The sequence below is a fragment of the Falco peregrinus genome, chromosome 15, assembly GCF_023634155.1.
Source record: "Falco peregrinus isolate bFalPer1 chromosome 15, bFalPer1.pri, whole genome shotgun sequence".
NCBI classification, from domain to species: domain Eukaryota; kingdom Metazoa; phylum Chordata; class Aves; order Falconiformes; family Falconidae; genus Falco; species Falco peregrinus.
In genome coordinates this window covers 7,283,987-7,308,298 of record NC_073735.1, presented here as the reverse complement: position 1 = coordinate 7,308,298, position 24,312 = coordinate 7,283,987, and the positions used below count along the sequence as shown (strand labels likewise).

The window sequence follows — 24,312 nt, the reverse complement described above, 5'->3', positions numbered from 1 at the left end:
TGCCAGTGTGCCCTTGACTGGAGCTGGGAGCCACGCACGTCCCTGGCCGTGGGCATCAGGCTCTTGGCACACGCCGCAGGGATGCAGCCCGTGCCCAGCCCACCCACGGCCCGGACCTGCTCCAGGCTGCAGGTGGGCAGCGATGCGCCATGGCTGGGGCGAAGGGCACGGCTGGCGGGGCAGGGGTCAGCCAGGTGCCAGCGATGCCAGGGTCCAAAGAGCCCTCGCAGTGCCCCACGGCCGGAGGGCAAAGCCCGGGCACCCACCGCCCGCCTGCGCCTCCGGGGCAGCAGCCACCCCAGCCCAGGCAGCCACACGGTGCCCCCAGGCAGAGCCCGTCTGTTGGCATCGTGCCCGGGGCCGGTGCCGCTGGATGTCACCCTTGTGCTGTGTGTGCCCACGCCGGCCCCAGGCTTGTTTCCAAAGCTGCCCTCACCGTGGTGTGCCCTGCAGCGGGCACCGGGCTGGCTGCACACGCACCAGCACACGCACGTGTGTGCCTGTGCACACACACGCAGATGCACGCAGAACCCCCAGCAGCCTCGGTCGCTGGTGGATTTCCCAACTCCTGGCCGGGAGGCAGGCCCCTCTGCAGCAAACCTGGCAGGGGGAACGGTGTCTGCAGACCTGTCCCCTTGCCGGCCAGCCCCACCGCCCCTGACCTTTGCACAAACACCCCCCTGGGGTGGCTGTGGGGAGGGTATAAAGTGGGAGCCCCGGGCTGCCCCCACGTCCAGAGCCCGGCACAGGTGAGTGGGGAAGCCCCTCGGGAGGGTCACACCAGGAAGGGGACAGGGTCGAGGTTGGGACCCCTGTGGGCGCGTGGGCCCCCACCTACCACCCCACCCCACGTGCTCTGCTTTCTCCCCAGCCATGAGGGCATCGCTCCTGTTTGTGCTGGTCTGCGTGGCCGTCCTGGTGGTGGGAGCAAGTAAGAGCTGGGTGAGGGCGGCAGCAGGAGCAGGGGGATGGGGCTCAGGGTGCTGGGGTGCATGCATGGGGCTGGCACAGCCCCACCGCCCTGTCCCCCTGCTTCCACAAGGCTTGTGCTGGCAGGGGCCGACACACCCGAGGAGCTGGAGTCGCTGGTGAGGAAGGTGAAGGAGTATGCCCAGAAAGCCACAGCCATGGCCCAGACCGCCTTCAGCATGGTGCAGGAGTCGGAGGCGGCTCAGCAGGCCAGGTGCCCCCGCGCCCCCGCATCAGCCCAGGCACCCAGCGGTGCGCCGCTGCCCACGGGGGAGCCCGGTGGGTGCCTCACGCTGAGCCCCCTCCCTTTGCAGGCGCTGGCTGGCTGACAACACGGACCAGGCGAAGCAGCGGCTGGCCCGGCTGAAGGAGCAGCTGGCGGATCTCTGGAAGCGGGCACTGGCCCCATAGCCCCACCGGGGGCTGCATGGGACCCGGCAGGCTGGGGTCTCCCCCCCCGCTCCCCACCCACTGTCGTGGTTCTCGCAATAAAGCGGTGCTGAAGCAGGCGGCACTGGCGGTGTCACTGGGGGGGTGGCGAGGAGGAGTGTGCACCGCGGGGTGAGGAAGGGCTGGGACGGGTGCCCACGTCGGGGTGCTACTCCCTCTTTCCAGTGCAGGGGCTGCACACAGGTGTGCTGGGGCACCGGGACCCCTCACCGTGGGGCGAGCATCGTGCACCACCCCCCAGCACAGACACACATGTGCCCTGGGTGGCAGGAGCCGGGTGCTGCTCCCACGAGCCAGGGGGATCCAGCTCTGGCAAAAGCAGCCCCGGCCACATTCCGCTGCCCCGGCAGAGCCCTTTGTGCAGGGGGAGCCGTGCGTGGGGCTGAGCCAGGCTGCACCCCAGGGCACTCCCCCTGCCAGCTCCCCGTCCCCCCACTCCCCCCGGGTCTGCCCGGCGCCCCCTGACCAGAGCAGCCCCTGCCCCCAGTGCTGCCCCCCGCCAGCATCCACTGCAAAGACTGAGCGAGCTCCAATAACTTAAGTCACATTTATTTGACAAAAGGAAGGCAAAGCTGAGAGCAACGCCGGCCGGTTCGGGGAAGGGAGGCAGTGGGAGGGGAGGAGGGGGGTCCCCAGGGAGGATGCCCCAGGGCTGGCCTGGCCTGGGGCTCCCGCAGCCCATCCCCAGAGCCCCCTGAGGGGCAGCACCCCGGGCAGGGCAGGGAGCAGCCCCGAGGCGGCCGCAGGAGCAGGGCTGGGGTCAGTCCCTGGCTGCGCCGGCCTGCGGCTCAGGCCACGGCCTTCTGGAGGTCGTCCAGAAGGGTGATGAAGCGGGTCTTGAGGCTCTCGGTGTAGGGGGTGAGGCGCTCCCTGAATTCCTGCACCAGGGGCGTCATCTTCTCACGCAGGCTGCTGAGCTGCTCCACCACCTTGGCCTGGTACTCAGCAGCCTGGGGGATGCCCTTCTCCCGGATCTCCTCCAGCTTCTGGCTCAGCTTCTGCCGCAGCTCATCGCTGTAGGGCGCCAGGTTCTTGCGCAGCTCCTCCACATGCCCGCGCAGGCGGTCCCGGGCCTCCTCGGCCACCGGGGTCAGCTTCTCCTGCATCAGCTCCACCTTCTGCCTGGTGAGTTCCTTCAGCTCCTGGGCCACGGGTGCCAGGCGCTGGCGGTACTGCTCCAGCTCCTCCGTCCACTTGGCAGAGAACTGGTCCAGGAATGGTCGGATCTTCTCCTTCACCTCCTCCAGGTCCTTGGTCAGCTCCTGGCGCAGGGCCTCCGTGTCCTTCAGCCACATCTCCCGCACCTCCTTGTAGTAGGGGGCCATGTCCTCCCGCAGCTTGGCGGCGGCTGCGGCCAGTGTGTCCAGGTTGTCGGTCAGCTTCAGGCTGTGGGGAGCGGAGGAAAGTCACGCATGGCGCCCAGGGACCTCCCGCCAGCACCCCGCCACGCAGCCGCCCCACTTACTCCAGCTGTTTGCCTACGGCAGAGGACTCGAACTGGGCGATGGCATCCTTGCCACTGGCCTTCACAGTCTCCAGGTACACTTCCACCATGTCCTTGAGGCGCTCCAGGGGCGCCTGGGGTTCATCTTGCTGCGCGAAGTAGCGGGCCTGGGTGCCTGTGGGGAGAGCCCGGCACGCTCAGGATGCCTGGTGGGACCACGGCAGGGATGGCTCCAGCCCTGCCGCCTGCCTGCCGCGGCCCCGGGGACTGCCCGGCTCAGGAGGGGACCAGGGAGCCTCTTGGCTGCAGCCTGACATGTAAAGTGCTTTGGAAGCCAGGCGCTTCCAGCAGCGCTTGCGGCGGGCTTGGCTGCCCCAACCTGCTCTGTCCCGTGGGGGTTTGCAGCTCCTGCCGCCCCAGCCCCAGCCCCAGCCCCAGCCCCGCTTGGACCTACCCGTCAGGCAGAGCAGGGCGAGGACCACCACCACAGCTCTCATCTTGGCGCCGAACCTGGGGGCAGAGCAAGACAGTTGGGTGCAGGGAACCCCGGCAAAGCCAGCCCCGGCAGGAGCTGAGCCCCCCACTCCGGCACCGTGGGCGACGGCTGCCGGACGGGCACCGGCGCTGCCCCCCTGTCCGTGCCACCGCATCCCAGGAGCAGCAGGACTCTGGCCCCTGTGGTGCCATGGGGGCTCCGGAGCCCCCTGGAGCAGCCCAGGCTCTTACCAGCTCTCTCCTGCTGCTGCTGTGCTGCCGGTCGTCCTGTCTGTGCCGGCTGCTTCCCCACCGCCGCTATTTATGCAGAAGGGGCAGTTCCTGCCGGAGATAAGCCAGGCTGTAGCCCAAGAAATCGCTCCCCAGCCAGGCGATGTGGCGCGGAGGGTTCAAGGATCGCGTGCGTGGGCCAGCGCCGAGGTGCGCGGGCTTGGCAGGGGCGGCGAGCAAACAGGGGCTCCCGGCGGGACGCGGCTCGCTGGCCAAGGAGCCTGTTTACGCTCCTGGTGACCCAGATTCCCCCGCTCGCCTGCGGCTTCGCCAGGGCCTCTCGCAGCCCCCAGGGATTGGCCGCCAGCCCGGGGACAAGGCTGACACCCACAGGGATTTGGCCCGCCGTCGCCAGACCCCTCGTCCTCTGCTCGCCACCACTGTGGGTCTCTGCCTCTTCTTCCCCGAGACCCTTGCTGCTCACATCACCCCCTTTTCCCGGCACAGAGGTCCTGGGAGCTGTGTCCCCACGCACGCTCAGGCCAGCCCTCCCCGGGCACCCGGGCAGCAAAGCAGAGGCTCAGCTGGGCACAGACACCAGCCTGGCCACGGCACCCCGGCACGGCCACCCCAAATGCCCCCCCCAGCCCAAAGCCGCTCTGCAGCCAAACCAAGGTGCTGCCCCGTCCCACTGCCACCAGCACATGGACCCGCCTGGCAAGAGGGGATGGGGAGAATGGGGGCACAGCCCCTGGATGGCGCAGGCAGCAGGAGAGGCTGGCTAATGCCACAGGGAAGCTGCGGGGCGATGCTCCGGGCTGCAGAGAGCCCCAAGCCCAGGCTGGCTCCCCAGGCACTGCTCTGGCAGGCACAGCTCCCTTCCCTCACCTCTCCTCTACCAGCCTCCAGCCTCGGTCCCGGGAAAGCCCAGCTTTGGAAGGACACGCTCAACAAGACAGGTTTGATCTGCAACACATTTCCCTGCCCACTGAGGGAGGGATGCAGCCCAGACTGTCGGTGCCAGGCTGCTCCTCCCGAAGGGGATGGGGGCGGGGGGGGGGGGGGGGGGGGGGCGGGCAGGCAGGAGCTCTGCCGTGCTCCCCACCAGCCCAGGCAGCTCCCCAGGCCCCTCCGGGCTCAGGCGGGGCTCGTCGGGGTGAAAAACTGGCCCTGGAAGCAAGCAGTGATCTCAGCCTTGCACCAGGAGCTGGCCAAGTGAGGTCAAGGTAACCAGACCCAGCTGCATTAAGGGGGGGTGGGCAGACGTGGAGGAGGGCACTGGGTGCCCCCATCCCGGAGCCCTCTGCCCTGGCAGAGCCGGGAGCCGCCGCAGCAGCCGCAGGGGCTGACGTGAGCGAAACCCACTGCAGCTGCAGAGCATCCTCCGCATGATGAGTCAGAGCAGCCAAGCACCGGAGTCGGAGGTCCTGCCGCTGCGTGGGGGCTGGGCAGGCAGCCGAGGGCTCCGGGAAAGCCCACAGAAGCGGGGTGCCCCACAGAAGCGGGGTGCCGTGCTGCCCCCGCGGAGGGCAGCGCTCTGGGGAGGAACGGAGGAGAGCGTGGGCTGGGAGCCAGCGTGGCCGCGCTGCCGTGCCTCCAGCTTTTGCCCCCGGAGGTGTGAGGCTGTTCCGCCTCCACAGCGGGCATGGAGCAACAAGGCAAACAGGAGACCAGAGAAGATCATAATCATGGTTTTATTTGTCATGATCCCACTGTCCAACTAATTGACTAGTTGCAAGTGACCCACAAAAAAATGGACTGAAGATTTACTGAAACTTTTTTTAGTCCAACATAAATGAGGAAGAAAAAAATACTTCTGACATTTCCAAAAAACAGAAATAATAGCAAAGTATATTAATATACATTCAACATATACTGCGCGTATTGATTACTACAATACAAAGCAATGATAAAAAAAAGTGTGATACTGCGAAATGGCACGGTTAAGCGAGTCCCTGCTGTTTCGGATGCTTGCTGTAGGGCGGCCTTCGACTCTCCCAGAAATACAGTGTCATGTAAACAAAAGGAAAACAAACCAAAGGTACGGAGCAAAAGGCTTTCAGTGTTTCCCACTACCTCCCCGCTCCGTCCGGCAAAGCCCCACCTGGCTCCCCACACCCCCCTGGCCCGCAGGCACCAGGGCAGGGATCGTGCGTGGACGGTGGTGCCCCAGCAAAGCCGCCTGGCACTGGGACACCGGCAGAAGCGCCGGCCTGGCCACTGCTCGGCGGCCGCAGAGGTTCTCTCCTCTCTGGTTTTTGGGATGGCAGAGCCAGTTAGCGTTATTTTCCCGGGGCAGGGGAGGAGGGGGGCCGGGAAGAGGCGTGGGTAAGGATAGCAAAGTCACCTCTGCCGTGCTGGTTTCACACTTCCTTCTGTGCAAATTCAGGAGGGCTGGGTCGGTTTTTCCTTTTTTAAAAAAATATTCCAGAAAAGTGTCAATAAGAAGAATTTGAGCTGTAGCTTGTAAAGTCCCAAAGGCAATGATGACACCGAGTGCTCCCGAGCCCCGGTGGGGGGTGGGGGGGGCTTCACGCTCTATCCGTCAAGGAAAGGATGGAAAGGAGGACAAAGAAGAGACCTATGCACGTCCGAACTGTATAAAGGAGAATACCACTGTCGCCACTGGCACGAGAGAGAAAACCAGTCACAAGTACAATGTCATTAAAAGAAATAAAATACTTTGAACAAAAGGTGCAAGTCACAATTCATATAGAACAGAATCTAGTTAAAAATTTCTCTCAAACAGAAATTCCTTTTGCCTTTTATTAATAACAATAATAATAAAACAACATTTACCAAAAAACAATTCCTACATGATCAGAAGGAGAAGCTAAGAAAACAAAGAAAAGAAAAATAAATCTGTCTTCCCTACATTAAGCCAGGAAAAAGAAAAAAAAAAAACAACCCAAGTCATATGCGGATTTGAAAAGAAAAGGGGAGCAGGGGGCAGGGAGGAGGTGATCCTTTCAGCACACCGACAAACAGAGAAGGAACAAAAGCAGACAAAAATGAGACAAGAAGCATATTGCACCAGGGGTGGGTGTCCCCCGCCGGCCGGCCGGAGCCCCGGGGTGGGATGAGTGGTGGGACGAGCGCTGCGCTGCCAGCTCATGGGAAGGGCCCGCGGCTGGGCTGGCACCCACCTCGCCCCCCGCCAGTGCCGCCGGGCTGGGGTCCTGCTGCCGGGCCCCTCCCCAGTGCAAAGGGTTAAAGAGCGGAAGGACAGCATGGCTTCCGGGGAGCTGGACCCCTGCTCCGACCTGCTTGGCTCCTGCCTGCTGTTCCCCCCGGGGCAGGCTCCAGCGGTGGCAGCCCCCTCCGGGGCGGTGGCAGCTCCCTCCGGGGCGGTGGCAGTCCCCTCCGGGTGGAGGAGGGGCTGGAGCAGCCCCTGGGGCTGCCTGGCCCTGGTCAGTGACAGCCCTCCAAACCAGACTCAGTGCGCGGGCTCCGCAAATCCTCTGCCGACGTGTAGGGCTCAGGTTCTCTGGTTATTTCTGTGATAGCTGGAGTTACAGGCAAATGTGGCAAAAATTAAAGAAACCAAAGGAACAACACACTGGATGAACTGATTATGAGGAAAGGGGCCATGGTATTCCAGTTAGTCAGAAATACTACGGCAATTTGGCGCAATGCTGCTAGATACTGTTGGTTTAAAATGGACCTTTTCATTTCAAAGCTGTACATAAAACCTGCAAGAGAGAGAAGAAGCAGAGATGTTAGGAGACACCAGAGAATGGCACCTCTGCCTCCACAGCCCTCCGTCGCATTCCCAGTCCAGACCCACAGGCTCTGGAAGAGCAGCCAAGGCCTGGGAAGGGGGGTGCTGCCCCTGAACGAAGGGGGGGCCGGCAGGCAGCCGCCAGCACGGAAGCCCAGAGCCGACTGTCTCTCCTGCAGCCTCGCACCAGTGCTGAGGCAAGGGTCAGGGCAGGGAAGGAGACACCCCACCATCTGGGTGACCCTTGGTGTGCGGCTGCAAAGAGGAGGACACTGGAATACTCACCCCCTCCTGGTTACACCCCTGCCTGCTCCATCCCAAAGGGCACCTCCGGGTGCTTGTAGCTCAGTAGGACGTCTGTAATACATGTCGATGGGTAACAGGAGGTGTTTAGATGCTGGTTGCCATCACCTAGGTTGGGATGCTCTTGACCTTCCAAACTTTCCCCACATTCTGAAAGGTCAAAGAACGGCATCGGAGTTTGCACAAGGAGCACTGAGGAGTTACAGCTCCAGCGCGGGCATCACGCCAGCAGGCTGTCACAGCCTAAAGGGTCACATCACAGGCAAAGCAGCCCTGTGTTTCTTCAGGATGCCCAGACCGCTGCTCCCGCCAGCCCGGGCTCTAACAGCAGCAGCACCCAAGGAGCTGCCCTTCACCAGCACGCGCTTCCCCACGGCCCACGCAGCCCCTGCTCCCTGCCGGCACTGCTCGCTCGGAGGAGAGGTGGCTTTGCAACACAGCCTGCAAGCTGCTCCTCTCCGCTCCCGGCCCAGAGCCTGAACAACGGCTCACACCCTCCATGCCACGTCTCTGCAGCTCGGCCAGGTCCTTACCCTCGCTCTCCCTGTCACGCAGCTGCTGGCTGGCCATCAGCGACGACTGGCTGAGGACGGCATCTGACATCCGAGCAGAGCTTAGTGCTTTTCCTGCCATTAAACTCATTCCAGGTAAGTTATCTAACTGCACCTGCAGAGACAGCAGGACACAAATCAAAGAGGGCTCGGGATGAGGCACCCTGCTGCTCCCCCAGCTCTCTGACAGGCCACCCAGGAGCTTCTGCAAGCCTTCAGCGAGTTTCTATGTACACCTAAGAGCTGTACATCAAGTACAGCTTAGGTGCAGCCAGCGTCCCCTCAACACAATAATGGACTGGACAGTCCAAGTCCCTTCTGGACCTGCACTGAATTAACCAGGGAAGAGCCCTTCTCATTTATAGCAGAAAGCAGCTGCAGCAAAGAACACATCAAGATCTGGGCAGGACTGTTCCCAGCAGCCCAAAACACAGGGGAGCGGAGCAGCCACTCTGCTCTCGGTCAAGGTCTGGGCTGCCATGGCCAGCTGGTTTAGCAGCACTGCAGAACTGAAAGCTGGGCTCGGTGTGTCTGCAAAGCCGTCCACAGCCAGAGCCAGGCCTGCAGCAGCCCAGACTGTTTCATCAGAAGGTCCTTGAAGGGAAAAGAAGAGATGCCACAGCTACAGAAGCGAGCGGCCCTGGGGCAGACTGAGCGAAGGAGGAGCATTCCCACATCGGTCTCTGCTAAAACATTTTCGGTATCAAGCAAACATGATGTGCCAACTAAAGCAGCCCCCACAGCTTTTCAACCCCAGCAGCCCCGCAGAGCCGGGCGCTGCCTCTGCTGTAGGACACCCTGTACGTAACCCACACACATCGAGGAAGGTCTGCACTGGCTGAAGCCCTGCCGGGCACAGGTTTCTTCAAACCTACGTAGGCATCATCACTGTTCTGAATGGTGTGATGTCTCTGCAGGGTCCTGGGCCGCGGGTGCTCACTGGAGGCGGGTCGCACAGGGTAGCCCAGTCCGTTGTGGTCAGGCACCTGCATCGCTTGGCCGGGGGAACTCCTGTCCATACAGTTCCCTACGATGGACTCTTGAAATCAAATCAGACAGGACAGAAGAACAACAGATTAGTACAAGGAACCTGCAGCTCTCAACGACGCGCGCCACCGCAAAACTGTGGGTCTGAGATGAGATGGCACGAACCAACACCCATCGCTGTCGGACCAGCATGCTGCTGGCCAGGTGGATAGGGACCCCCAGCTGCTCTTGTTGAGGTGATGCAGCACCAGCACCCTCACCCCCCACCCCCCCACCGGCACTTGGGTAGGCTTCTCCCTTCAGCATTGAGATCCCAAAAGATCCCAACGCTAGTTGCCTCCAATCAGGTCTACAAAAACACCACCACAGCACAGGAACCAGACCCCTTCTGACTGCCTCCCAGCACCACCACCTTCCCCTCAAGCCCGAGCTCGCCCTCCACTCTCCTCCCTGCATTGCTCACATCATTACACAAGAGAGAAGGGAGAAGCATCTCCCCAGCCTACAACACGGGACATTCTAGCAGGGCCCTTTGGCAATTGTAAGCAACACAATCTTGCTGGAAGAGTTGGCCAGGATGTTCGCTTTTATCAGATGACTTCTCCCTGCCCTCCCACAATCTGGCTGTAGGAGTACATGAGTGTTCTGCCTGGCAAAGTCCATCTGCACTGCAAGCTCTTATGATCGAGGGTAAAGGCTACATTCCTATCAAGCAAAACCTCTCGTCATCAAGTACACGATGTTTTGAATTAAAAGTCCTGAGGTGTGGAGAAGCCTATCATCGGGTTTGATGTACATAAACAGCTCGCTCTCAGCGAGTAGCCCTGTGGAGCACAAACACGCAGACGTGGCCGTGAGCACTGGGGAGCCGCCCTGAAATGACACAGCTGCAGGTAGGCTCCCTGGCCAGAGCTATCGGCTTTCGTGGCGCTCCAGCCAGCAGGAAGCAATCTGCTGCTGTGCTGGGACACTGCACCTCCTGGCTGGGACTGCAACTGCGAGATGCCAGAAAGATGCTCCCCACAGAGACCTGTCCATAAAGTTACCAGGATCCAAACGAGACCCCGTCCCAGGCGCAGTCTGCCACCCACGCTCTCCATGCTGCTCGGCTAGCACACCGCTCCCAATGCCCTTCCACCCTCAGAGACATGGCAGTTCTGCAGGAGCCCCGTCCCGGGGCAGCCAGCGATGCAGCCAGCCTCCCCCTTCCTTTGCACAACCGTGGGGTTACGTGCGGTTAACAGTCAGCTTTCCCGGAAAAGCGAGAAGGAAAACATGAAGTAACAGATGTTGGCGGAGCAGTGCCACCCACACACTGCTCGGGACGCCGCTCCAACTGTGGGAACAGTTGTTTGGGCCAACAGCCTGCTTCTCCAGCTCCACAAACAGCCCTGGTGCCGAAGTGCTCCGGCAGCCAGGCCCAGCAGCGAGCCCCGGCACCGGCCCCTGCGCTGCAGGCAACAAGGCACGATGGGGCAAGTCCCCTTAGCCTGGAATGGCCTGGGCCCAAAATACAACTGCACGCTTCCCGCTGCCAGCACAGCACCTCTGGGGACGTGGCTCAGGCTGAGGGACAGGACAGCCTGAATTCACGCTCCCTGACTCGCCCCAACCCTGCTCCAGCAGCCCGAACCCGCGGCAGGAAAGCCTTTCATCCCTGCATCCATAGGGGACGGGCTCCTGCGCCAGGCGGCCTTTGTGTCGGTGAGGCATGTGACACTGGCACCGCGGGCAGGACCACCGCCGCCAGCTCAGCTCCTTCAGTGCTGAGGAGAGGCAGGTTTCCCATGGGCAGCGTTCCCAGCCCTGTGACGGCTAGGTTGGAGTAAAACGGGAGCGAAGTCGTTCAAAAGTGGTTTAGTCACATCCTAAACACAGACTTGGTTGACACTCTCGCCGTCACCAGCTGCCATCTCCAGCAGATGCTCAACAGACAAGCCAGGGCTTTTTGATCAGGGTCAACACGCTCCCTTAGAAGGCACAAATACTCCCAAGTCACTGCGAAGTTACACCCCGCTCCAGGGAAAATACACTTGGTGAGCCGGGGCGCAAGAGAAGATACACCCCGTCTCAAGAGAAGTTGCAGTTTTACAACACAGCACAGGGAAAATAACAGGAGAACCCAGGGATGTGGGTGAGAAAGCCCAGCTGTCAGCACCGGCACAGGGAGAGGAGCTACGCTCAGCCAGGGCAAGTCTCCCCGCTCATCCCCCGGTGCCTGCGCACGGTGTGCTGGGCAACGCTGGAGCTGGGCTACACACGGGTGAGGCAAAGCACCGGCAGGCTAGCGGCACGTTCACCGAGGTTTTGTAGGATTTAATTGTAGGTACGGGCACCTAGGCAGCTGAGATGTCAACCCTGCCTGGAACCGAAGCAGTGCAGGCCTGATTCCAAGTGGGTTATTGAAGCGCTAGGAGGAAAGCAGTGCAAGCGGTCACATCTCAGGACATAGCTTACTACATGAGCCCTACAAACAGCCCTGTCAGAAGGGCTTACACAATACTATTTGTAAACATTTACTTGCTTTTACTCATTTACGAAGTCTTATAGGCTAAAGTCCTTTGCCCTTGTGTAACTGGCTCTAGCACCATTATGGGGACAGAAATTCAGCTTCGGACTTCATTAAAACTTGTTGTTCATCTAACAGTCTACAGTATTATGATGCAAATTCATGATTCGGAACAAAATGCACCTCCAGAGCTTCCAACCTCTGATTAACCTGGGGTGCTTCTCCCCTCTCGTGCTTCAAGCACCACAGGGAAACCTGCGGTCCAAGAGCAAACACCTTGGTAATCCAAAATCGAAGACTACTGCAAAACAGCCGTGCCTTGTCCCTACCCCCAGCCTGCTCTCTGGGGGGCCAGGACTTGGCATGCCAGCTCTGCCCTCTGAGCCAGTCTGTTCCAACCCAGTACTTTCCCAACAAACCCGTGCTGTGTCCCCAAACAAAGCCATGCCTCCTGTGCCCTGGACACTGCTCCTCCCCAGCAGGGTCCTCTGTGCCAAGGGCAAGCTGATGGCTGCAGACCAGCACAACTCAGCCCCGCAGTGAATACTGATCCGCCCAGCTCAGCCTGGAAAGCCTCTCTTCAAAGCCCTCTTAGCAAGGGGCTAGGATGGTGTTTTTCATGCAGAGAAGGCCTGTAATTACAGCTCAGGCAGGAATTTCTTACAGCACACCGCTGCCAACGCAGCCACCGAGGAGCAAAGGCGCAACTGCTTCCAACTAGCAGGAAAGGTCTTCAGACGCTAATGGCAAGTTTAAACTCACTTTCTTCAGAATCAACCCCTTCTAGTTCAAGCAGAGCTAGAGCCTTGCTGCTGCTGCTTCCCCAAGTGCCAGGGGAGCTGCTGCAAGGCAGCCTTAGCCGCGAGACATTTACCACCACTCCTGCTGTGCGCGTTTGCGGAAGCTGTAGCAAAGCCTGGACTCGAGGGTCTGCTCTCAAGAGAAGGAATCCTCTGCTACAGTTAGGGGTACGCTAACAACTCAACCGTTTCTAGCCTGTTGTTTACACAGGATGGGGAACATCGCCAACGAGAGCAAACACATTGAGAGCACACAGCATCCCTGAGAAGATGGCGGTGCTCTGGCAGCTGGTCTTTACCTGCCTGCAGAAGTAGGTCAAATTCCAAAGAGAAGCAGCCGATCGGGTTCCCTTCTTATTTAACACTGTTTATTAGAGAGACTATGCCTGCAATTTACTTCAGGCCACAAAAGCCAAGAATCTAGGTAATTCCGTGCTATGCAAAGTATGTCACGAAACCCTTGCCGTGCTGGGTAGAGACGGTGTCCTCCGGCGGGAAGGCAGGTGGCACGCAGCCAGCACGGAAGAGCGTTTGTTTCGCCTACGCGAGCGGCTGGAAGCCTTACCTCTGCTGGGCACCTTATTCCTACTGAATCCAGCAGCGGGCTGATGTCTGTATTGATGCGTCCCCAACTCCTGCACGTGATTAGCAGTTCCTAGCAAAGATTCTGGGTCCCCGTGCCCTCCTGCATTTACAAGCAGAGGGGTCTCGTGGCAACCTTTGGTCAATGTGTTTGAACTCTTACTGTCTGGAAAGCTGTCCCTGGCACCCTCGCATGCGCAGTCCTCCTCCATGCTCTCCGAATGGAACAGGGCTGGCTGGTGTACGTATCCGTGCGGCGGCACTGACGCAGGTACCTGCTGGATACATTCTTGTGCCCTGATTTTTAAGAGATGTTGGGGGCTGTTCTGTGGGTGGTACGTGTCAGCACTCTGATAAGGCAAAGACAACGACTGGCGCTCCGAGAGGTTCTGTCCCACGCTGGGGCCCATATTCCCAGCATCCCCTTGACTCATATGCCTGAACAACTCTTGAAATTCTTGCTGCTGCTGCTGTTGCTGCCGCCGCTTGATGAGCTGTGCAAATTCTGCCTGGGGCAGCCGCATGTCCGTGTGCCCCGTGAGAGAGTGCCGGGGAGAAAGCAGTCCCTGGAGGATGTGCGGTACCTGCTGGTGTCGGCTGTAGTCGGGAGGTGTTGGGGACAACAGTGCTTGCTGTAGTGCCGATGCGGTGTAGTGCTGCTGTTGCTGATGTGCATTTTGAGGGAAACTGGGATACTGGTCAAGCTGCGGGACTTTCAGAGCTTGCTGAGCTGCAGGAAACCCAACTCCTCCCGATGGGCTGTAGCTGCTGGGGGAAACGCGAGGCTGCTCTGGGAACAGGTGGGGGTGTAAGTGCACCTGGTCGTAGTTGGCGGGGGGATACCTGTTCACGTTCAGACTGCAAAGAACAGAAAAGAGCGAGTGACTGCACTGCAGCAGCTCCGGCTCGGCTTGGCATGCTGGGCTGCCTTGTCTGCTCAGGAGGCAGACAGAGCTGCTCCCGGGCAGGAGCTGCTTCCTAAGGCACGTGAATGCAGCAGCCTGGCAGACTGTCAGAGCTCTGACCTGGCTCGGGAACTGCTGCTCAGGGGCAAGGAGACAGCTTGCTCCCAAAACCAGTGCGGCACAGTCCTGGGGTGGTGAGGAAAGCACGTCTCACCCCGAGATGCCCGCCCTCTTCTCTTCCTCCCTGCTCCCAGCTGGGGGGAAGCAGTGCAGGGACGGCTGGTGGCCTTACCTGTGCGACTCGGCGCTGTCGGCACTGAGCTGCTTGGACAGCTGCCTGTGGCCGTAGGTGAGGGAGGCCATCAGGTTAGCGCGGTGCTGCATCTGGATCTGGTTGGCGCTGGGGCTGATGGGCATGCCCCGCGCGTGGGAGGACATGCCCTGCCCGGCCACAGAGGCCCCTTGCAGGAGGTTGTTGCTGACCATGTCGCCGGGCTCCTGCACTTGGATAGTGACCTGCTGAGGCTGTGACTGCTGCTGCAGGCCCAGGCACGTCAGCCCCATGTTTGGGGGAGGGGAACAGTTACCAGACTGCGGGAAGATTGTGTTGTGGGATGGCATCCCTTGGAACTGGGACTGGGAGGCGGCACCTACAAGGAACAAAGACCCTCAGCACCTGTGCCGAGGCTCGGGAACGAGCTCTGCCCCGCACGGGAGCTGCTGCTCTTCTGGGCCATACTGGGAGTCCCGGCGGGTGCTGAGGAGCACTGCTCCCGACTGCTCTGTCATGCTGTGCCAGCGTGCAAAGGTCACAGCAAGAGCCCCTTGCACAGAAAGAGAAACAAAGCGGAGCTGACAGTGATTTGCATAAACCCAAGAATATCAGCCCTTCCTCCCCACCCCCGGGAGCGATAAGGATCTTATGACAAGAAACCCAACAGCACATTCCAGCTGGCAGCTCCTCACAAGCTCTCAACAACACAAGCCCTTGCTGCCAGATGGAGGATCTTTTACATCATCAGCAAACCGCGCAAGGACTGGGCCGCAGGGGGGAACTGAAGCCCCCGGCACCCCCCCACACTGTTTTCCCGGAGGTTTGGTAGGACCATACGGTTCTGCCAAGTGGCCCACCCAGAGGAGCACAGATGGCTCGGTGAACCGTCAGCGCTTACCGTGGGGCTGGAGCACACTGCTGCTCACGGGAGGTGGGCTGCTGTTTGGTTGCCTGAAGAGATGGTTATTAGGGTGGTTCGGGGGCGGGCTGGATGGCTGGATCCGCAACCTACGCAGAGAAACAAGCACCTTTTCATCATGTCTGCTCCTCATTAAGATGCCTTTTTCAACTGGGAGAGCTGATGCCAAATGTTGCGTTTCTCTTGTTTTAAATAAACACCACACAGCCCTTGCTTGGGATCCCAAGCTCTTTTACAGCTTGGTTTCTCTTCTGAGAGCCACTGGACTTGCCCAAGTCACACAGGTAGTAAGCATAGCCCAGTGGCTACAACAGAAACCCGGGCATAATACAGCCCAGGCTTGCCTCCTGACTCACTGTGGCCAGCGAGAAACCCTCCTTTCTCCCTTCCCACAGGTCAGCCCACCTCATCTACAAGTCAGGGTGCTGAAGCCAAGGACGATTACCTAACCAAAAGCCTGAGCAGGTAAGAGACACCCAGCAGCAGCTCTGAGTAGAAAGCATGAGAGAAATTGGCTACTGAAGGTAATAACATGTTTAAGCTGGTCAAAAGGCAGAACTGTCAATCATCTGTTGAAAGCAGGTTTGTGCCTTTGCATCATGTTTCTCTGCTTCTAAAATTCCTTCAGACAGAATCCAGCTAAGAGGACCAGGCACATTCACCTGGGAACTGGCTATGCTATTCTAACTTTATACACTTCCAGCTCGGCCCTGGACTCTCCTAAGTGCTCATCCCTGGGCTTGAGTAAGAGCAAACCCCATTGCCCAGAGCTTTGCTAAAGCTGTTCTTTTACCTCTGAAGCTGATGAGTGAGCAGAGCTGGCTGGTTTTCACAGGGAGCTTGCAAGGGTGGAGACGGCTGGGGTGGCCGGATACAGTCCTGAACCAGGCACCAGAAGAAAAAACAAAGTGTTTGCAATCAATAATGTCTCAACTAGAAAATTTAGAAAACACTGACTGGCGAAGTAGGACATATTCACCAAATTCTCAGTCCCTCACTGCAGCTCTGGCTATCGCAGCAGCTGTGCAAACATCATTGCCGACGTCCTTCAGGCTTGCTTTTCACTACAGCAAGCCGAGCAAAGTACCCTCCTCAACCCCTCTGGGACCCGCTCAGTAGCTGCATCTGCAGCAATGCGGGAAGACACAGCTGAGCCTTCAGAAGGTCTGGCTCAGGCTCCAGTACCTGAATCTGCTGATGAAGAATCTGATGGTGCTGCTCCTGCTGGTACAACATGTGCTGCTGCTGTGTCTTCTCCAGCGTCCTCTCATCCATGTGCCCACCATACATCTTCTGAAGCTGCTCACACTCCTGTAATGGATCCGATGCACCCTGTAAGTGACCTTTTCGTGCACGGCACGCTTGCTGTGCAAAAAGGCACTCTCTGCAGCCTACCCATCTGAAAAAGCCAGTAAAGAAATCCTAATCCATTTAACTTGACAGAATCAGTGTGGTAAGATGGCTAGCTCAAGCCTTAGACAACAGAAATGAGTGCACGTGACACCAAGCGCTGGTACCGTTACATTCCCTTAGAAATGCAAACACAAAGCTCTAGTAATGGTAACTTCAAGGTCAAAAGAGCATCTCATATTTCTGCTGTGTTGCAAGGTGAAAGTCCTGTCCTGGGGCCGAATCCTGCTCAAGCCATCGATAAGACGTGCTCTGGCTGCATCGGGAAGAGCATACAATACACTCCAAAACTCGGGTGGTAGGAACTGCCCTTTTCCCAGGACACCCTGGAACAGCCCCAAAACTCTACTGCCACATAAAGTGTGGGAGAGCAGCAGCCACAGCCTGACAGCGCTGGCGGGACCTGCGAGGGCAGGCTGAACAGCCCACGCACGGGCAATGCATGTGATCTGCTCCCCAGAAAAAGGGGGGTGGAAGCCCCCAAGGCTCCTGGCCTGCAGGCAAACAGAACATACGTTTAGAGGACACTCAGCAGGGTTGCTGCACATATACAGAGGGAAAGGCACCACTGCGTGTCCTCAGCCATTAGCAGTGAAGATTTCACTCTTTGCCCCCTGAGGCAGCAAGGCTAAGGCAATAAGAAGCCGTTGCAGAGGCTCTTTTGAGGACCCCCACCCCTCCCTTACCTGCTGAAGCTGTTTGATGCTACTGTTATTGCCCATCTTCTCCAGGTGGGCTTTGAAAGCCTGGATGCTGGCAGCACCATCAGAGAAGCGCCGAACTGGGGAGAAGCGTTCAGTGGGGAGGTGCAGCGTATTTGAGTCCTTGTAAATAGAACTGAACACATGGGGAAGTGGGTTAGTGATGCCAGCAAAAAAACAAACTCTGGTGCAGAGACATGTAATATACACCAGCCATGCCAAGTTCTACCTGCCCACTCACCCAGAATAAACCATGTTTTAGATCAAGAAATGAAGTGCCATCATTACCATGAACAGAAAACAGGATTACTGAGTATCCTCAGTGCCTGGGCAGATGAACGTGTTTTAAGGCTGGAGACGACTCAGCCCGAAACCAGATTCCAGATGGGCAGCAACTCACTGTCCACCCATACAGATGGATCTATCCCTCAGATGGATCTATCCCTCAGATGGATCTATCCCTCAGATGGATCTATCCCTCAGATGGATCTATCCCTCAGATGGATCTATCCCTCAGATGGATCTATCCCTCAGATGGATCTATCCCTCAGATGGATCTATCCCTCAGATGGATCTATCCCTCAGATGGATCTATCCCTCAGATGGATCTATCCCTCAGATGGATCTATCCCTCAGATGGATCTATCCCTCAGATGGAAAAGGGTTACGGAAACCATTCAGCACCATAAACATCTGAAATCCCCCTCTTCAGCTGCCACTTCCTGAGCCTTCCAGCTCCCCAGGGCCCCTGACTACAACCGATGCCTGTGGAAAACAGGAGGGGCACATGGAGAAAGGAGCCTGAGCATTCTGCAGCCTCTGAGGAGGAAGGGGGGCTGGCATCTGTGCTTAGAGATGCACTGAATCAAAAAAAGAAAGAGGGCAGGGACGTAACTCTGCACAGTAGGGGAAATCTTTCTAATGCATTAACCAAGCTGTCACTTCACAGGCAGAGCCTCCCAGCTGCCCGGATGCTTGGCACTCGGTGATCAGAATGGGGACATTTGAAAAGCAGACACAGCCAGTCTTGGAGGCAACCGTGCCCAAGGCACTACAAGCACCTTCCCTTCACAATGAGGTTTCCTCTTCACCATCAGAGGGAGCCAAATTTTTTTCAGGAGCTGTTTTCTCCCAGAGTTGGTGCTCCCCATTATCAAAGTCAAGCACTAAGCTCCTGCCCTGCCATTAGGTGCAACCTGTGCTACCATGAGCAAAGCTAACTTTCCATACACATCACTGTGTCTTACAACAAAGAAAATCAGGTTTCTCTGCCTGCACTAATGGTTCCTGTGCAAATGCAATCTATAAAACCCAGCAAACATGGAGTATTCTTCATGGTACAGGCTCCAACAGCAGCCTTTGTCTGTGAGAAGCTCACAGAGACATGGTCTTGACAGCACTGCTGACATCCTGGCACTAAACCCGACAGGAGCCCATCTGGCTGCACACTGGTGTGGCCCTGAACCACGTTACCGCAGGCAAGTCACTGCTGTGGCTACTCTGAGCACGGCTTTCCCGAAGCCTGTTTCACCAAGTGAAATGGTTTCTCCAGGAGAGGCTTCCCCTTATCAGAAGGTGACTGATGCTGGACCATTTCCAGCATGCTGGGTTCAGTTCTTGTCACTTGGCCTGCCTTAGGACCTACTTTAGTTTCTATAGATGACACACAACTTTCTTCCAAGGACAGTGCTGTGCCCCTGCCTTTCGCTGCCACTCCATCCATTGTCCTGATCCATCTGATCTCCTGCTGTAGTGATGGAAAGCAGAAGCTACAGATAAAATTATGCTGAGGTTCCCAAATCCACGTGGCCAAGGCAGAACAACTGTCCTGCCTTGTACAACTGTGGTACTTCAGTTCTGCTTTCAGTTACTAAGTTCCCATGACCAAAACCACGTGCTACTTAAGAAGATGGCTTAAAACCTGTTAGGTGCTAAAATAAAAACCCACCTGCCATTCAATAACTTCGGTCTATTTATGTGATGACACAGGACTGCTAATGGTTTCTGTGCCATACATGTCTTGGACACAACACGGGGCAATCTGTTTAGGCCATGGTAAGATGAAGTTTCTGTGATTTTGCAGGTAAAACACGAGGCAGGCTCACAGCATGTTACGACACAGAGGGTGGAATGGGCAGATACCACCCTGCTCATGATGCAACAGCCTCAGGACTCCAAAGCCAAGAGGCAGAGGTGACACCAATGTATTTACAGGACATGTTTTAATGCTCGTGTAAAAAATCAGTTCTTGCAGTGCATGAGAGACCCAGCTTACCTTTATGATTTGAAGCAATCCTTAAAGCAGGACACAGCACATTCTGGTTGTTTTGCAAGCTGCACTCCTCCTCCTATCCAGCTGTGACCCTAGAAATCTTTCCCCTCCTGCTCCTCCCATCCCCCAAGCACCTCTGTGAGGGACTAACTTCAGGGTACAGAGGTGCTTATCTTGGTTTTCCAGAGTTCCAGCGTGGCACTAGCACTGTCTCAGTCTGCTCAGAGTTCACCTGTCTCTGCTGATTACATCAGTGCTCAGCTCAGCAGGTATCTGGCTACAATAAAAAGCGCTTTGTCAAGCCTGCCAGTGTGAGCTGGCTGAAAGACTGAACACGAGCACCAATCTAGCCTAGTAGGCGACTGCTTTCTCAACAGTTGAGACCAACAGGCAGCAAACTGCAGTTTGCAATTGGTTTGCACTCTCAGCACTGAGAGGTTCAGAGCACTGGTTTTTAAGCTCCCTCTGCAGCACTAGCATCCCCCATTTGCTGCTGTGGCAAGGACCCTGCATCAAATTAACCCCTCTCTCCATCAGGAGTGCCCCACCCACACACTTTGAGTGTGTTTAGATCCAATCTGCAAAGGTTCCCTCTTTCCCAGACGTTGCAATTTTCTTCTTCCCACTCCAGCTTCCTTTCCCCACATCACTCCCATCAGGGATTCAGATTAGAAATAAAATGACTCTTGAGGAGCTTTGCAAAGAGACTTCGCAGTCAAAACACACAACTCTGGTGCAGAACAGTGAGGTTTTTAAGCTGTGGTGTAGATGACTCTTGATGCAGTCTTTTGCCTGCATCTGCCTCTGAAAACATTCTGTAGAAAATCTGCTACCTACTGCTAACTTGACACCTACCACTACAACAGAGAAAAGCTTTCCTTTGAAATGAATAGCTTATTCCCCACCCTTATGCGATGGCAGCCATTCCGGCAAGTCATCTTCAGCCATGAAAACGGGACTGGAGGGGAAGAGCCAGCTGATTCCTGCCCCCACGCTGCCTGTATCTGTGTGGGCACTGAGCCCACGCCAGCACAGAACTCCAGTGTCCCCATCATGGTCAGACACCCTCTGCTCTGCGGGTCTGCTCTTTGTACTTGTTCCTCCTCCTCACCCCTCCCTGCCAAGCGGGATGTCCTCAGTGCTCCATTCCAGACGACATCTGAGCAGGTTTCCTGGCGCAAAGCTGCCCGAACGGCCGGTGCCATTACTCACCGGTGCTGATCGGGTACCAGGTGTGGAGCCCAAGCCCGGGGTCGGAAGGACTGCTGTCCTAGCTGCCTCTGCAAGTCTGGAGGGATTTCAGCTGTAGGGTTGGTCATTGCCAGAGTGTGCCTTTTTGACCTATTTGCCAAGTATCTGCAACAAGCAGGAGCACATTTTATAAGAGACTGATGGGAGTACTCCAAAAACAGGGAGTGTTAGAAAATCCAGAGTAAATGGGAGGGAAGAACGCTGGCTGCAGTGCTCAGAACCAACCAGGGAGAAACACACCACGGACACACTGCCCGTGCCCATCACATCACTGGGTTTTCAGGGCTTAAGGGACAAGCGTAGTTTCAGCTGCTTGTGTGCTACCACCAGCCTCAGAAGGAAAGAGCAGCCACTTCCTATTCGCAGCAGGAAAGCCATGTTTCTTCTCAAGGGGAATGCTGGTATATCCCTTTGGGAATACCCAGGTGACTACCTGCCCTCAGTGTGGACTTACTCCACTACAGCAGGTCTGCCTCCCTCTCCCAAGGCCCCACTGAGCCGTGGGGAAGCCTGCTGCATGCACGGAGCCAAAAGACGAGTCACAGATAATCCTAGCAAGAGCCGGCTGGAGAACAGGCGCAGAGCAGAGCGGCTGCTCAGCTGCCCCCTTGCAGGATGGCCTCTGCATGTCAGACCTACACCAGGATGCCCTGCGTCTAGCTGTGAGCAGCAGCCAGCATGTCAGCAGGGGAAGGGGGCACGAGGGCCACCCCACCCGAGGTTACGGGTGGGTAGAGCCTCCGGTTGTCCGAGGAACATGAGAAGGGCTCTGCTGAGAAAGGGCTGGTGCCCAGCCCAGCCCAAGTGCGCCATCTAGTCCCTGCTCCATTCTCCAGGGAGCTGGGAATCACCCAGCGATTCACCGGGCAAAATCAGCATGAGAAATGGAGCGGCAAGAGGGTCCCTTCCTCTGGGGCCAGCGCCACCAGCCCTAAGGCTGAGCCCCCCTCTTAAACCAGAGCCCAGGGACAGCAGCTTAAACCAAAGCATCCTCTGCATCCCAACTAGGAGACTGCAGTCCTTCTGCAAACCCTCTAAAGACGGGGGGGAGCGTGCAGGGCTGAACTCGGAGCCTCTGCTTTGGCAAGGATGTGACAAAGGGCCACACAGCTCTGACGGCCGCTGCCCTGAGCTGCTAGCTACTGGCTGCAGCAATGCTCAGAGCAGCTGGGGGCACAGGGCCAAAAGAGATAACAAATGAAGCACCTACCCAGGATGCCCTGGCTTGTGATGAGCAGGGGAGCTAGCACTTCACCCACTCAAGGCCAGGTGGGATGAATGCCCACCTACGAACGCAACTATTTCTACTCTTGTGAACCAGTGACAGGGTGGCTGTGGTAACTGTGACAGAGATCACTTGGACAGCAACACCAGGGAACTAACAGGGAATTCTCACCTTTGCTCTTTTCCTCTACTAAGGCTCCCTGCAACTTCAACTGGCAAAGCACAGAAGAGCAGCAAGCAATAAAGTTGTTGCCTTCTCCAAACCCGGGCTCTCTCTGCTAGCTGCTGAAGCCACTTAAGCAGAAGACAGCAAGTTAACAGAATGAAAAGTGCTTAGCCTTGTGGTAACTTGCCAAAGTCTGTGCCATTAGCTGTTTAAGAATCATCTGATGCAGACAGGGAAAGTTTCCCAAAGAGCTTTACAGTTGTGGTTTGCTAAGATCATTTTATTTCAAACCTCCAGGGAACAAAACAATCATGAGCTATAACAGCATTCTGGGTGGAAGAAAGTTTCCCAAAGCTCAAAGGAGATGCGACTGTTCCCTGAACAGAGAAAAGATTATGCTCTCTTTTCAAGGTCAGATTAAGGAGGGCAAAAACTGCTCACTGGTGGCTGCATACAGAGCATCCGGAGCAGTGTTCTGAGAAGCTAAATATTTGCATCTGTCCCTGATGTTAATGCTATTTACCCTTCCCCTCTGATGACTGCTGACATGTTGCAACATAAGGGGGTGGAGAGCAAGTTAACACACAACCTGGACGGGGCTTTTTCTGGGCCATCTGGTGGAAGAAGAACGTGTGGTATGAGAGGACTAAGGGCAGCACTGCCGAGAGCAGCCAAGTGACCTCTGGGTCCAAGGAGACCTGCCTTTCAGCAGGATCTGAACGTTGCAGTGGCTTGCAACCTACAAAATACTGCAGGGGGGTTTCCAAAGGTTTCCAGCTGAGCTTACGCATTAACTTAAGAGACTTGACTGAAACCTTAGGTTTTAGAATAGGAGAGGTACAAATCTGTCCAGGTAAGATGTCCACGGGCAAGGGGATGCCCTTGCCAAGAATCAGATTTGCAATCAGAAAGACTGTCTACCAGTCTTGGACATAATGTCAGGTGGACATTATGGGCCCTAAATTACAGCTTTTAATAGCTGTCTGGGCAGTGCATTTGTGTACAGTTGTGTACAGAGTCCGTGTTCCCGAGTCCTGCTAGGGAAGACAGCACACAGTTAGGGTACAGCAGCTTAACAGGGCCTGAATGCGGCCCACAGTGCCTGGTGTGCATGCTCTTCGTCTGGTCAGTACTGTGACTCGGTCTCATTTCTTTCATGATGCTGCCTTGCAGCTGGGGCAGGTCACGAGCACGTACCTTCCCCGTATTGTGGCTCGGTGGATGAACAGCAGCTCATGAGGCTGGAAAATACTGTCCTCACTCTCACAAAGGTGAGGGTGGTGAAGAATTAGAGTATAAGGCTACACAGAAAACACAAGACGTGCTCTGTGCCAACTCAGGTAGGGCTGGAAGTGAGTTCTTCCATTTGTACCAGCTTTGACTTTCTTCTAAGCTCAGGTAGGCAAAAGGAGCCTCAGCGCACACTCTGCACAATCTGTCACTGCACACACCCACCGTTCAAATCCCCCTTCCCTCTGGAGCACTGAAAGGAGAAGAGCTGGCGAAGGCTCTGGAGTACGACTTCTGCCCAGTGTTTCTCTGCCTGCCACCAACTCCCAGTTTGAACCCTTCTCCTGAGCACAGCCCCTGAGGAAACACTACCTTACTCGAGGTGGGAGCCCGTACAAACCGGGGTTGGGGGTAATCCAGAAAACTTTTCAAGTCTGAGGTAGGAAGTAGGAGCACTCCACAACCACACCCACCACATGTAGTGCACCAGCTGGTTAGCAGAGAAGAAACTATGCAGAAGCTACTAAGAAAATGTTAGCAAGGACATGGTTAGTGTTTTCATGGATTGAGAAAGTACAAGCATATTCCACCCGCCTCCTAGTATGTGTTTGGAGCAGACAAAGAGGACGGAAGTTTCCAGCCCGATATCTAATGATCCTTTCCTTATTGGAGCAGACTATTTTAAGGCCTATTGCTGAAATCGGAAATTAGAGGTAGCTGTATTTCCAGCAAGCTCACTTTGTTTAAGGCATCAGAGTTGGATGTTTACTGCATGTCTTGATACAAAAGCTGCATTGACACCCAAGGCCACAGATGAGATCTTCCTAATCTCCATCACTCAGCAGGGAGGGGTGAATCACTTAGCACTCATTTTGCAGGTTAGTGTGTATTGCATGCTGGTGCACACTAAGCAAAGAAATTTAGCAGTTTCAGAGTTTC

The 24,312-nt window shown here is 56.7% G+C and overlaps 3 protein-coding genes and 1 long non-coding RNA gene across 9 annotated transcripts in view; 2 read left to right on the top strand and 2 right to left on the bottom strand.

Moving 5' to 3' along the window:
* The first annotated feature begins 824 nt into the window (after window positions 1–824).
* LOC101915164 (apolipoprotein C-III) lies at window positions 825–1,478 on the top strand. The gene is made up of 3 exons (XM_005240093.3): window positions 825–931; window positions 1,057–1,183; window positions 1,284–1,478. Exons 1-3 carry the CDS (start codon window positions 874–876, stop codon window positions 1,378–1,380), a joined length of 282 nt encoding a protein of 93 aa, XP_005240150.2. The 5' UTR covers window positions 825–873; the 3' UTR covers window positions 1,381–1,478.
* Window positions 1,479–1,952: 474 nt separating this feature from the next.
* APOA1 (apolipoprotein A1) lies at window positions 1,953–3,698 on the bottom strand. Its single transcript, XM_005240057.3, has 4 exons — window positions 3,590–3,698; window positions 3,318–3,373; window positions 2,885–3,038; window positions 1,953–2,805 (listed from the first exon to the last, which is right to left on the bottom strand). Exons 2-4 carry the CDS (start codon window positions 3,358–3,360, stop codon window positions 2,208–2,210), a joined length of 795 nt encoding a protein of 264 aa, XP_005240114.1. The 5' UTR covers window positions 3,361–3,373; window positions 3,590–3,698; the 3' UTR covers window positions 1,953–2,207.
* Window positions 3,699–4,456: 758 nt separating this feature from the next.
* LOC129785735 (uncharacterized) lies at window positions 4,457–5,430 on the top strand. The gene is made up of 2 exons (XR_008749921.1): window positions 4,457–4,794; window positions 4,939–5,430. It is a non-coding gene; the product is annotated as an uncharacterized LOC129785735 (long non-coding RNA).
* The window catches only part of SIK3 (SIK family kinase 3), a 91,999-nt gene continuing 72,930 nt past the window's right edge, over window positions 5,244–24,312 (bottom strand). For 2 of the 6 annotated variants that reach the window (XM_055819454.1, XM_055819455.1), the window contains exons 15-25: window positions 20,715–20,858; window positions 17,216–17,366; window positions 16,305–16,430; window positions 15,913–15,998; window positions 15,099–15,208; window positions 14,219–14,576; window positions 13,005–13,879; window positions 9,019–9,182; window positions 8,126–8,258; window positions 7,575–7,742; window positions 5,244–7,260 (exon numbers count right to left, since the gene is read on the bottom strand). In XM_055819454.1, coding sequence (XP_055675429.1) covers window positions 7,585–7,742; window positions 8,126–8,258; window positions 9,019–9,182; window positions 13,005–13,879; window positions 14,219–14,576; window positions 15,099–15,208; window positions 15,913–15,998; window positions 16,305–16,430; window positions 17,216–17,366; window positions 20,715–20,858 — 2,305 coding nt within the window. In that variant the 3' untranslated portion in view covers window positions 5,244–7,260; window positions 7,575–7,584. Of the gene's footprint in view, window positions 7,261–7,574; window positions 7,743–8,125; window positions 8,259–9,018; window positions 9,183–10,160; window positions 13,880–14,218; window positions 14,577–15,098; window positions 15,209–15,912; window positions 15,999–16,304; window positions 16,431–17,215; window positions 17,367–20,714; window positions 20,859–24,312 lie in introns of those variants that run through there. The other 4 variants (XM_055819456.1, XM_055819457.1, XR_008749919.1 and 1 more) reach the window with 3 other exon arrangements.

Excerpts from the sequence above, each read along its gene's own strand:
- LOC101915164 (XM_005240093.3), top strand. The coding sequence starts at position 874 with ATGAGGGCATCGCTCCTGTTTGTGCTGGTCTGCGTGGCCGTCCTGGTG. Across the intron at positions 932-1,056 it reads CGTCCTGGTGGTGGGAGCAA|GGGCCGACACACCCGAGGAG; the intron begins GTAAGAGCTGGG and ends TTGTGCTGGCAG. Across the intron at positions 1,184-1,283 it reads GAGGCGGCTCAGCAGGCCAG|GCGCTGGCTGGCTGACAACA; the intron begins GTGCCCCCGCGC and ends CTCCCTTTGCAG.
- APOA1 (XM_005240057.3), bottom strand. The coding sequence starts at position 3,360 with ATGAGAGCTGTGGTGGTGGTCCTCGCCCTGCTCTGCCTGACGG. Across the intron at positions 3,039-3,317 it reads CGCCCTGCTCTGCCTGACGG|GCACCCAGGCCCGCTACTTC; the intron begins GTAGGTCCAAGC and ends CTCTCCCCACAG. Across the intron at positions 2,806-2,884 it reads GCCGTAGGCAAACAGCTGGA|CCTGAAGCTGACCGACAACC; the intron begins GTAAGTGGGGCG and ends CGCTCCCCACAG.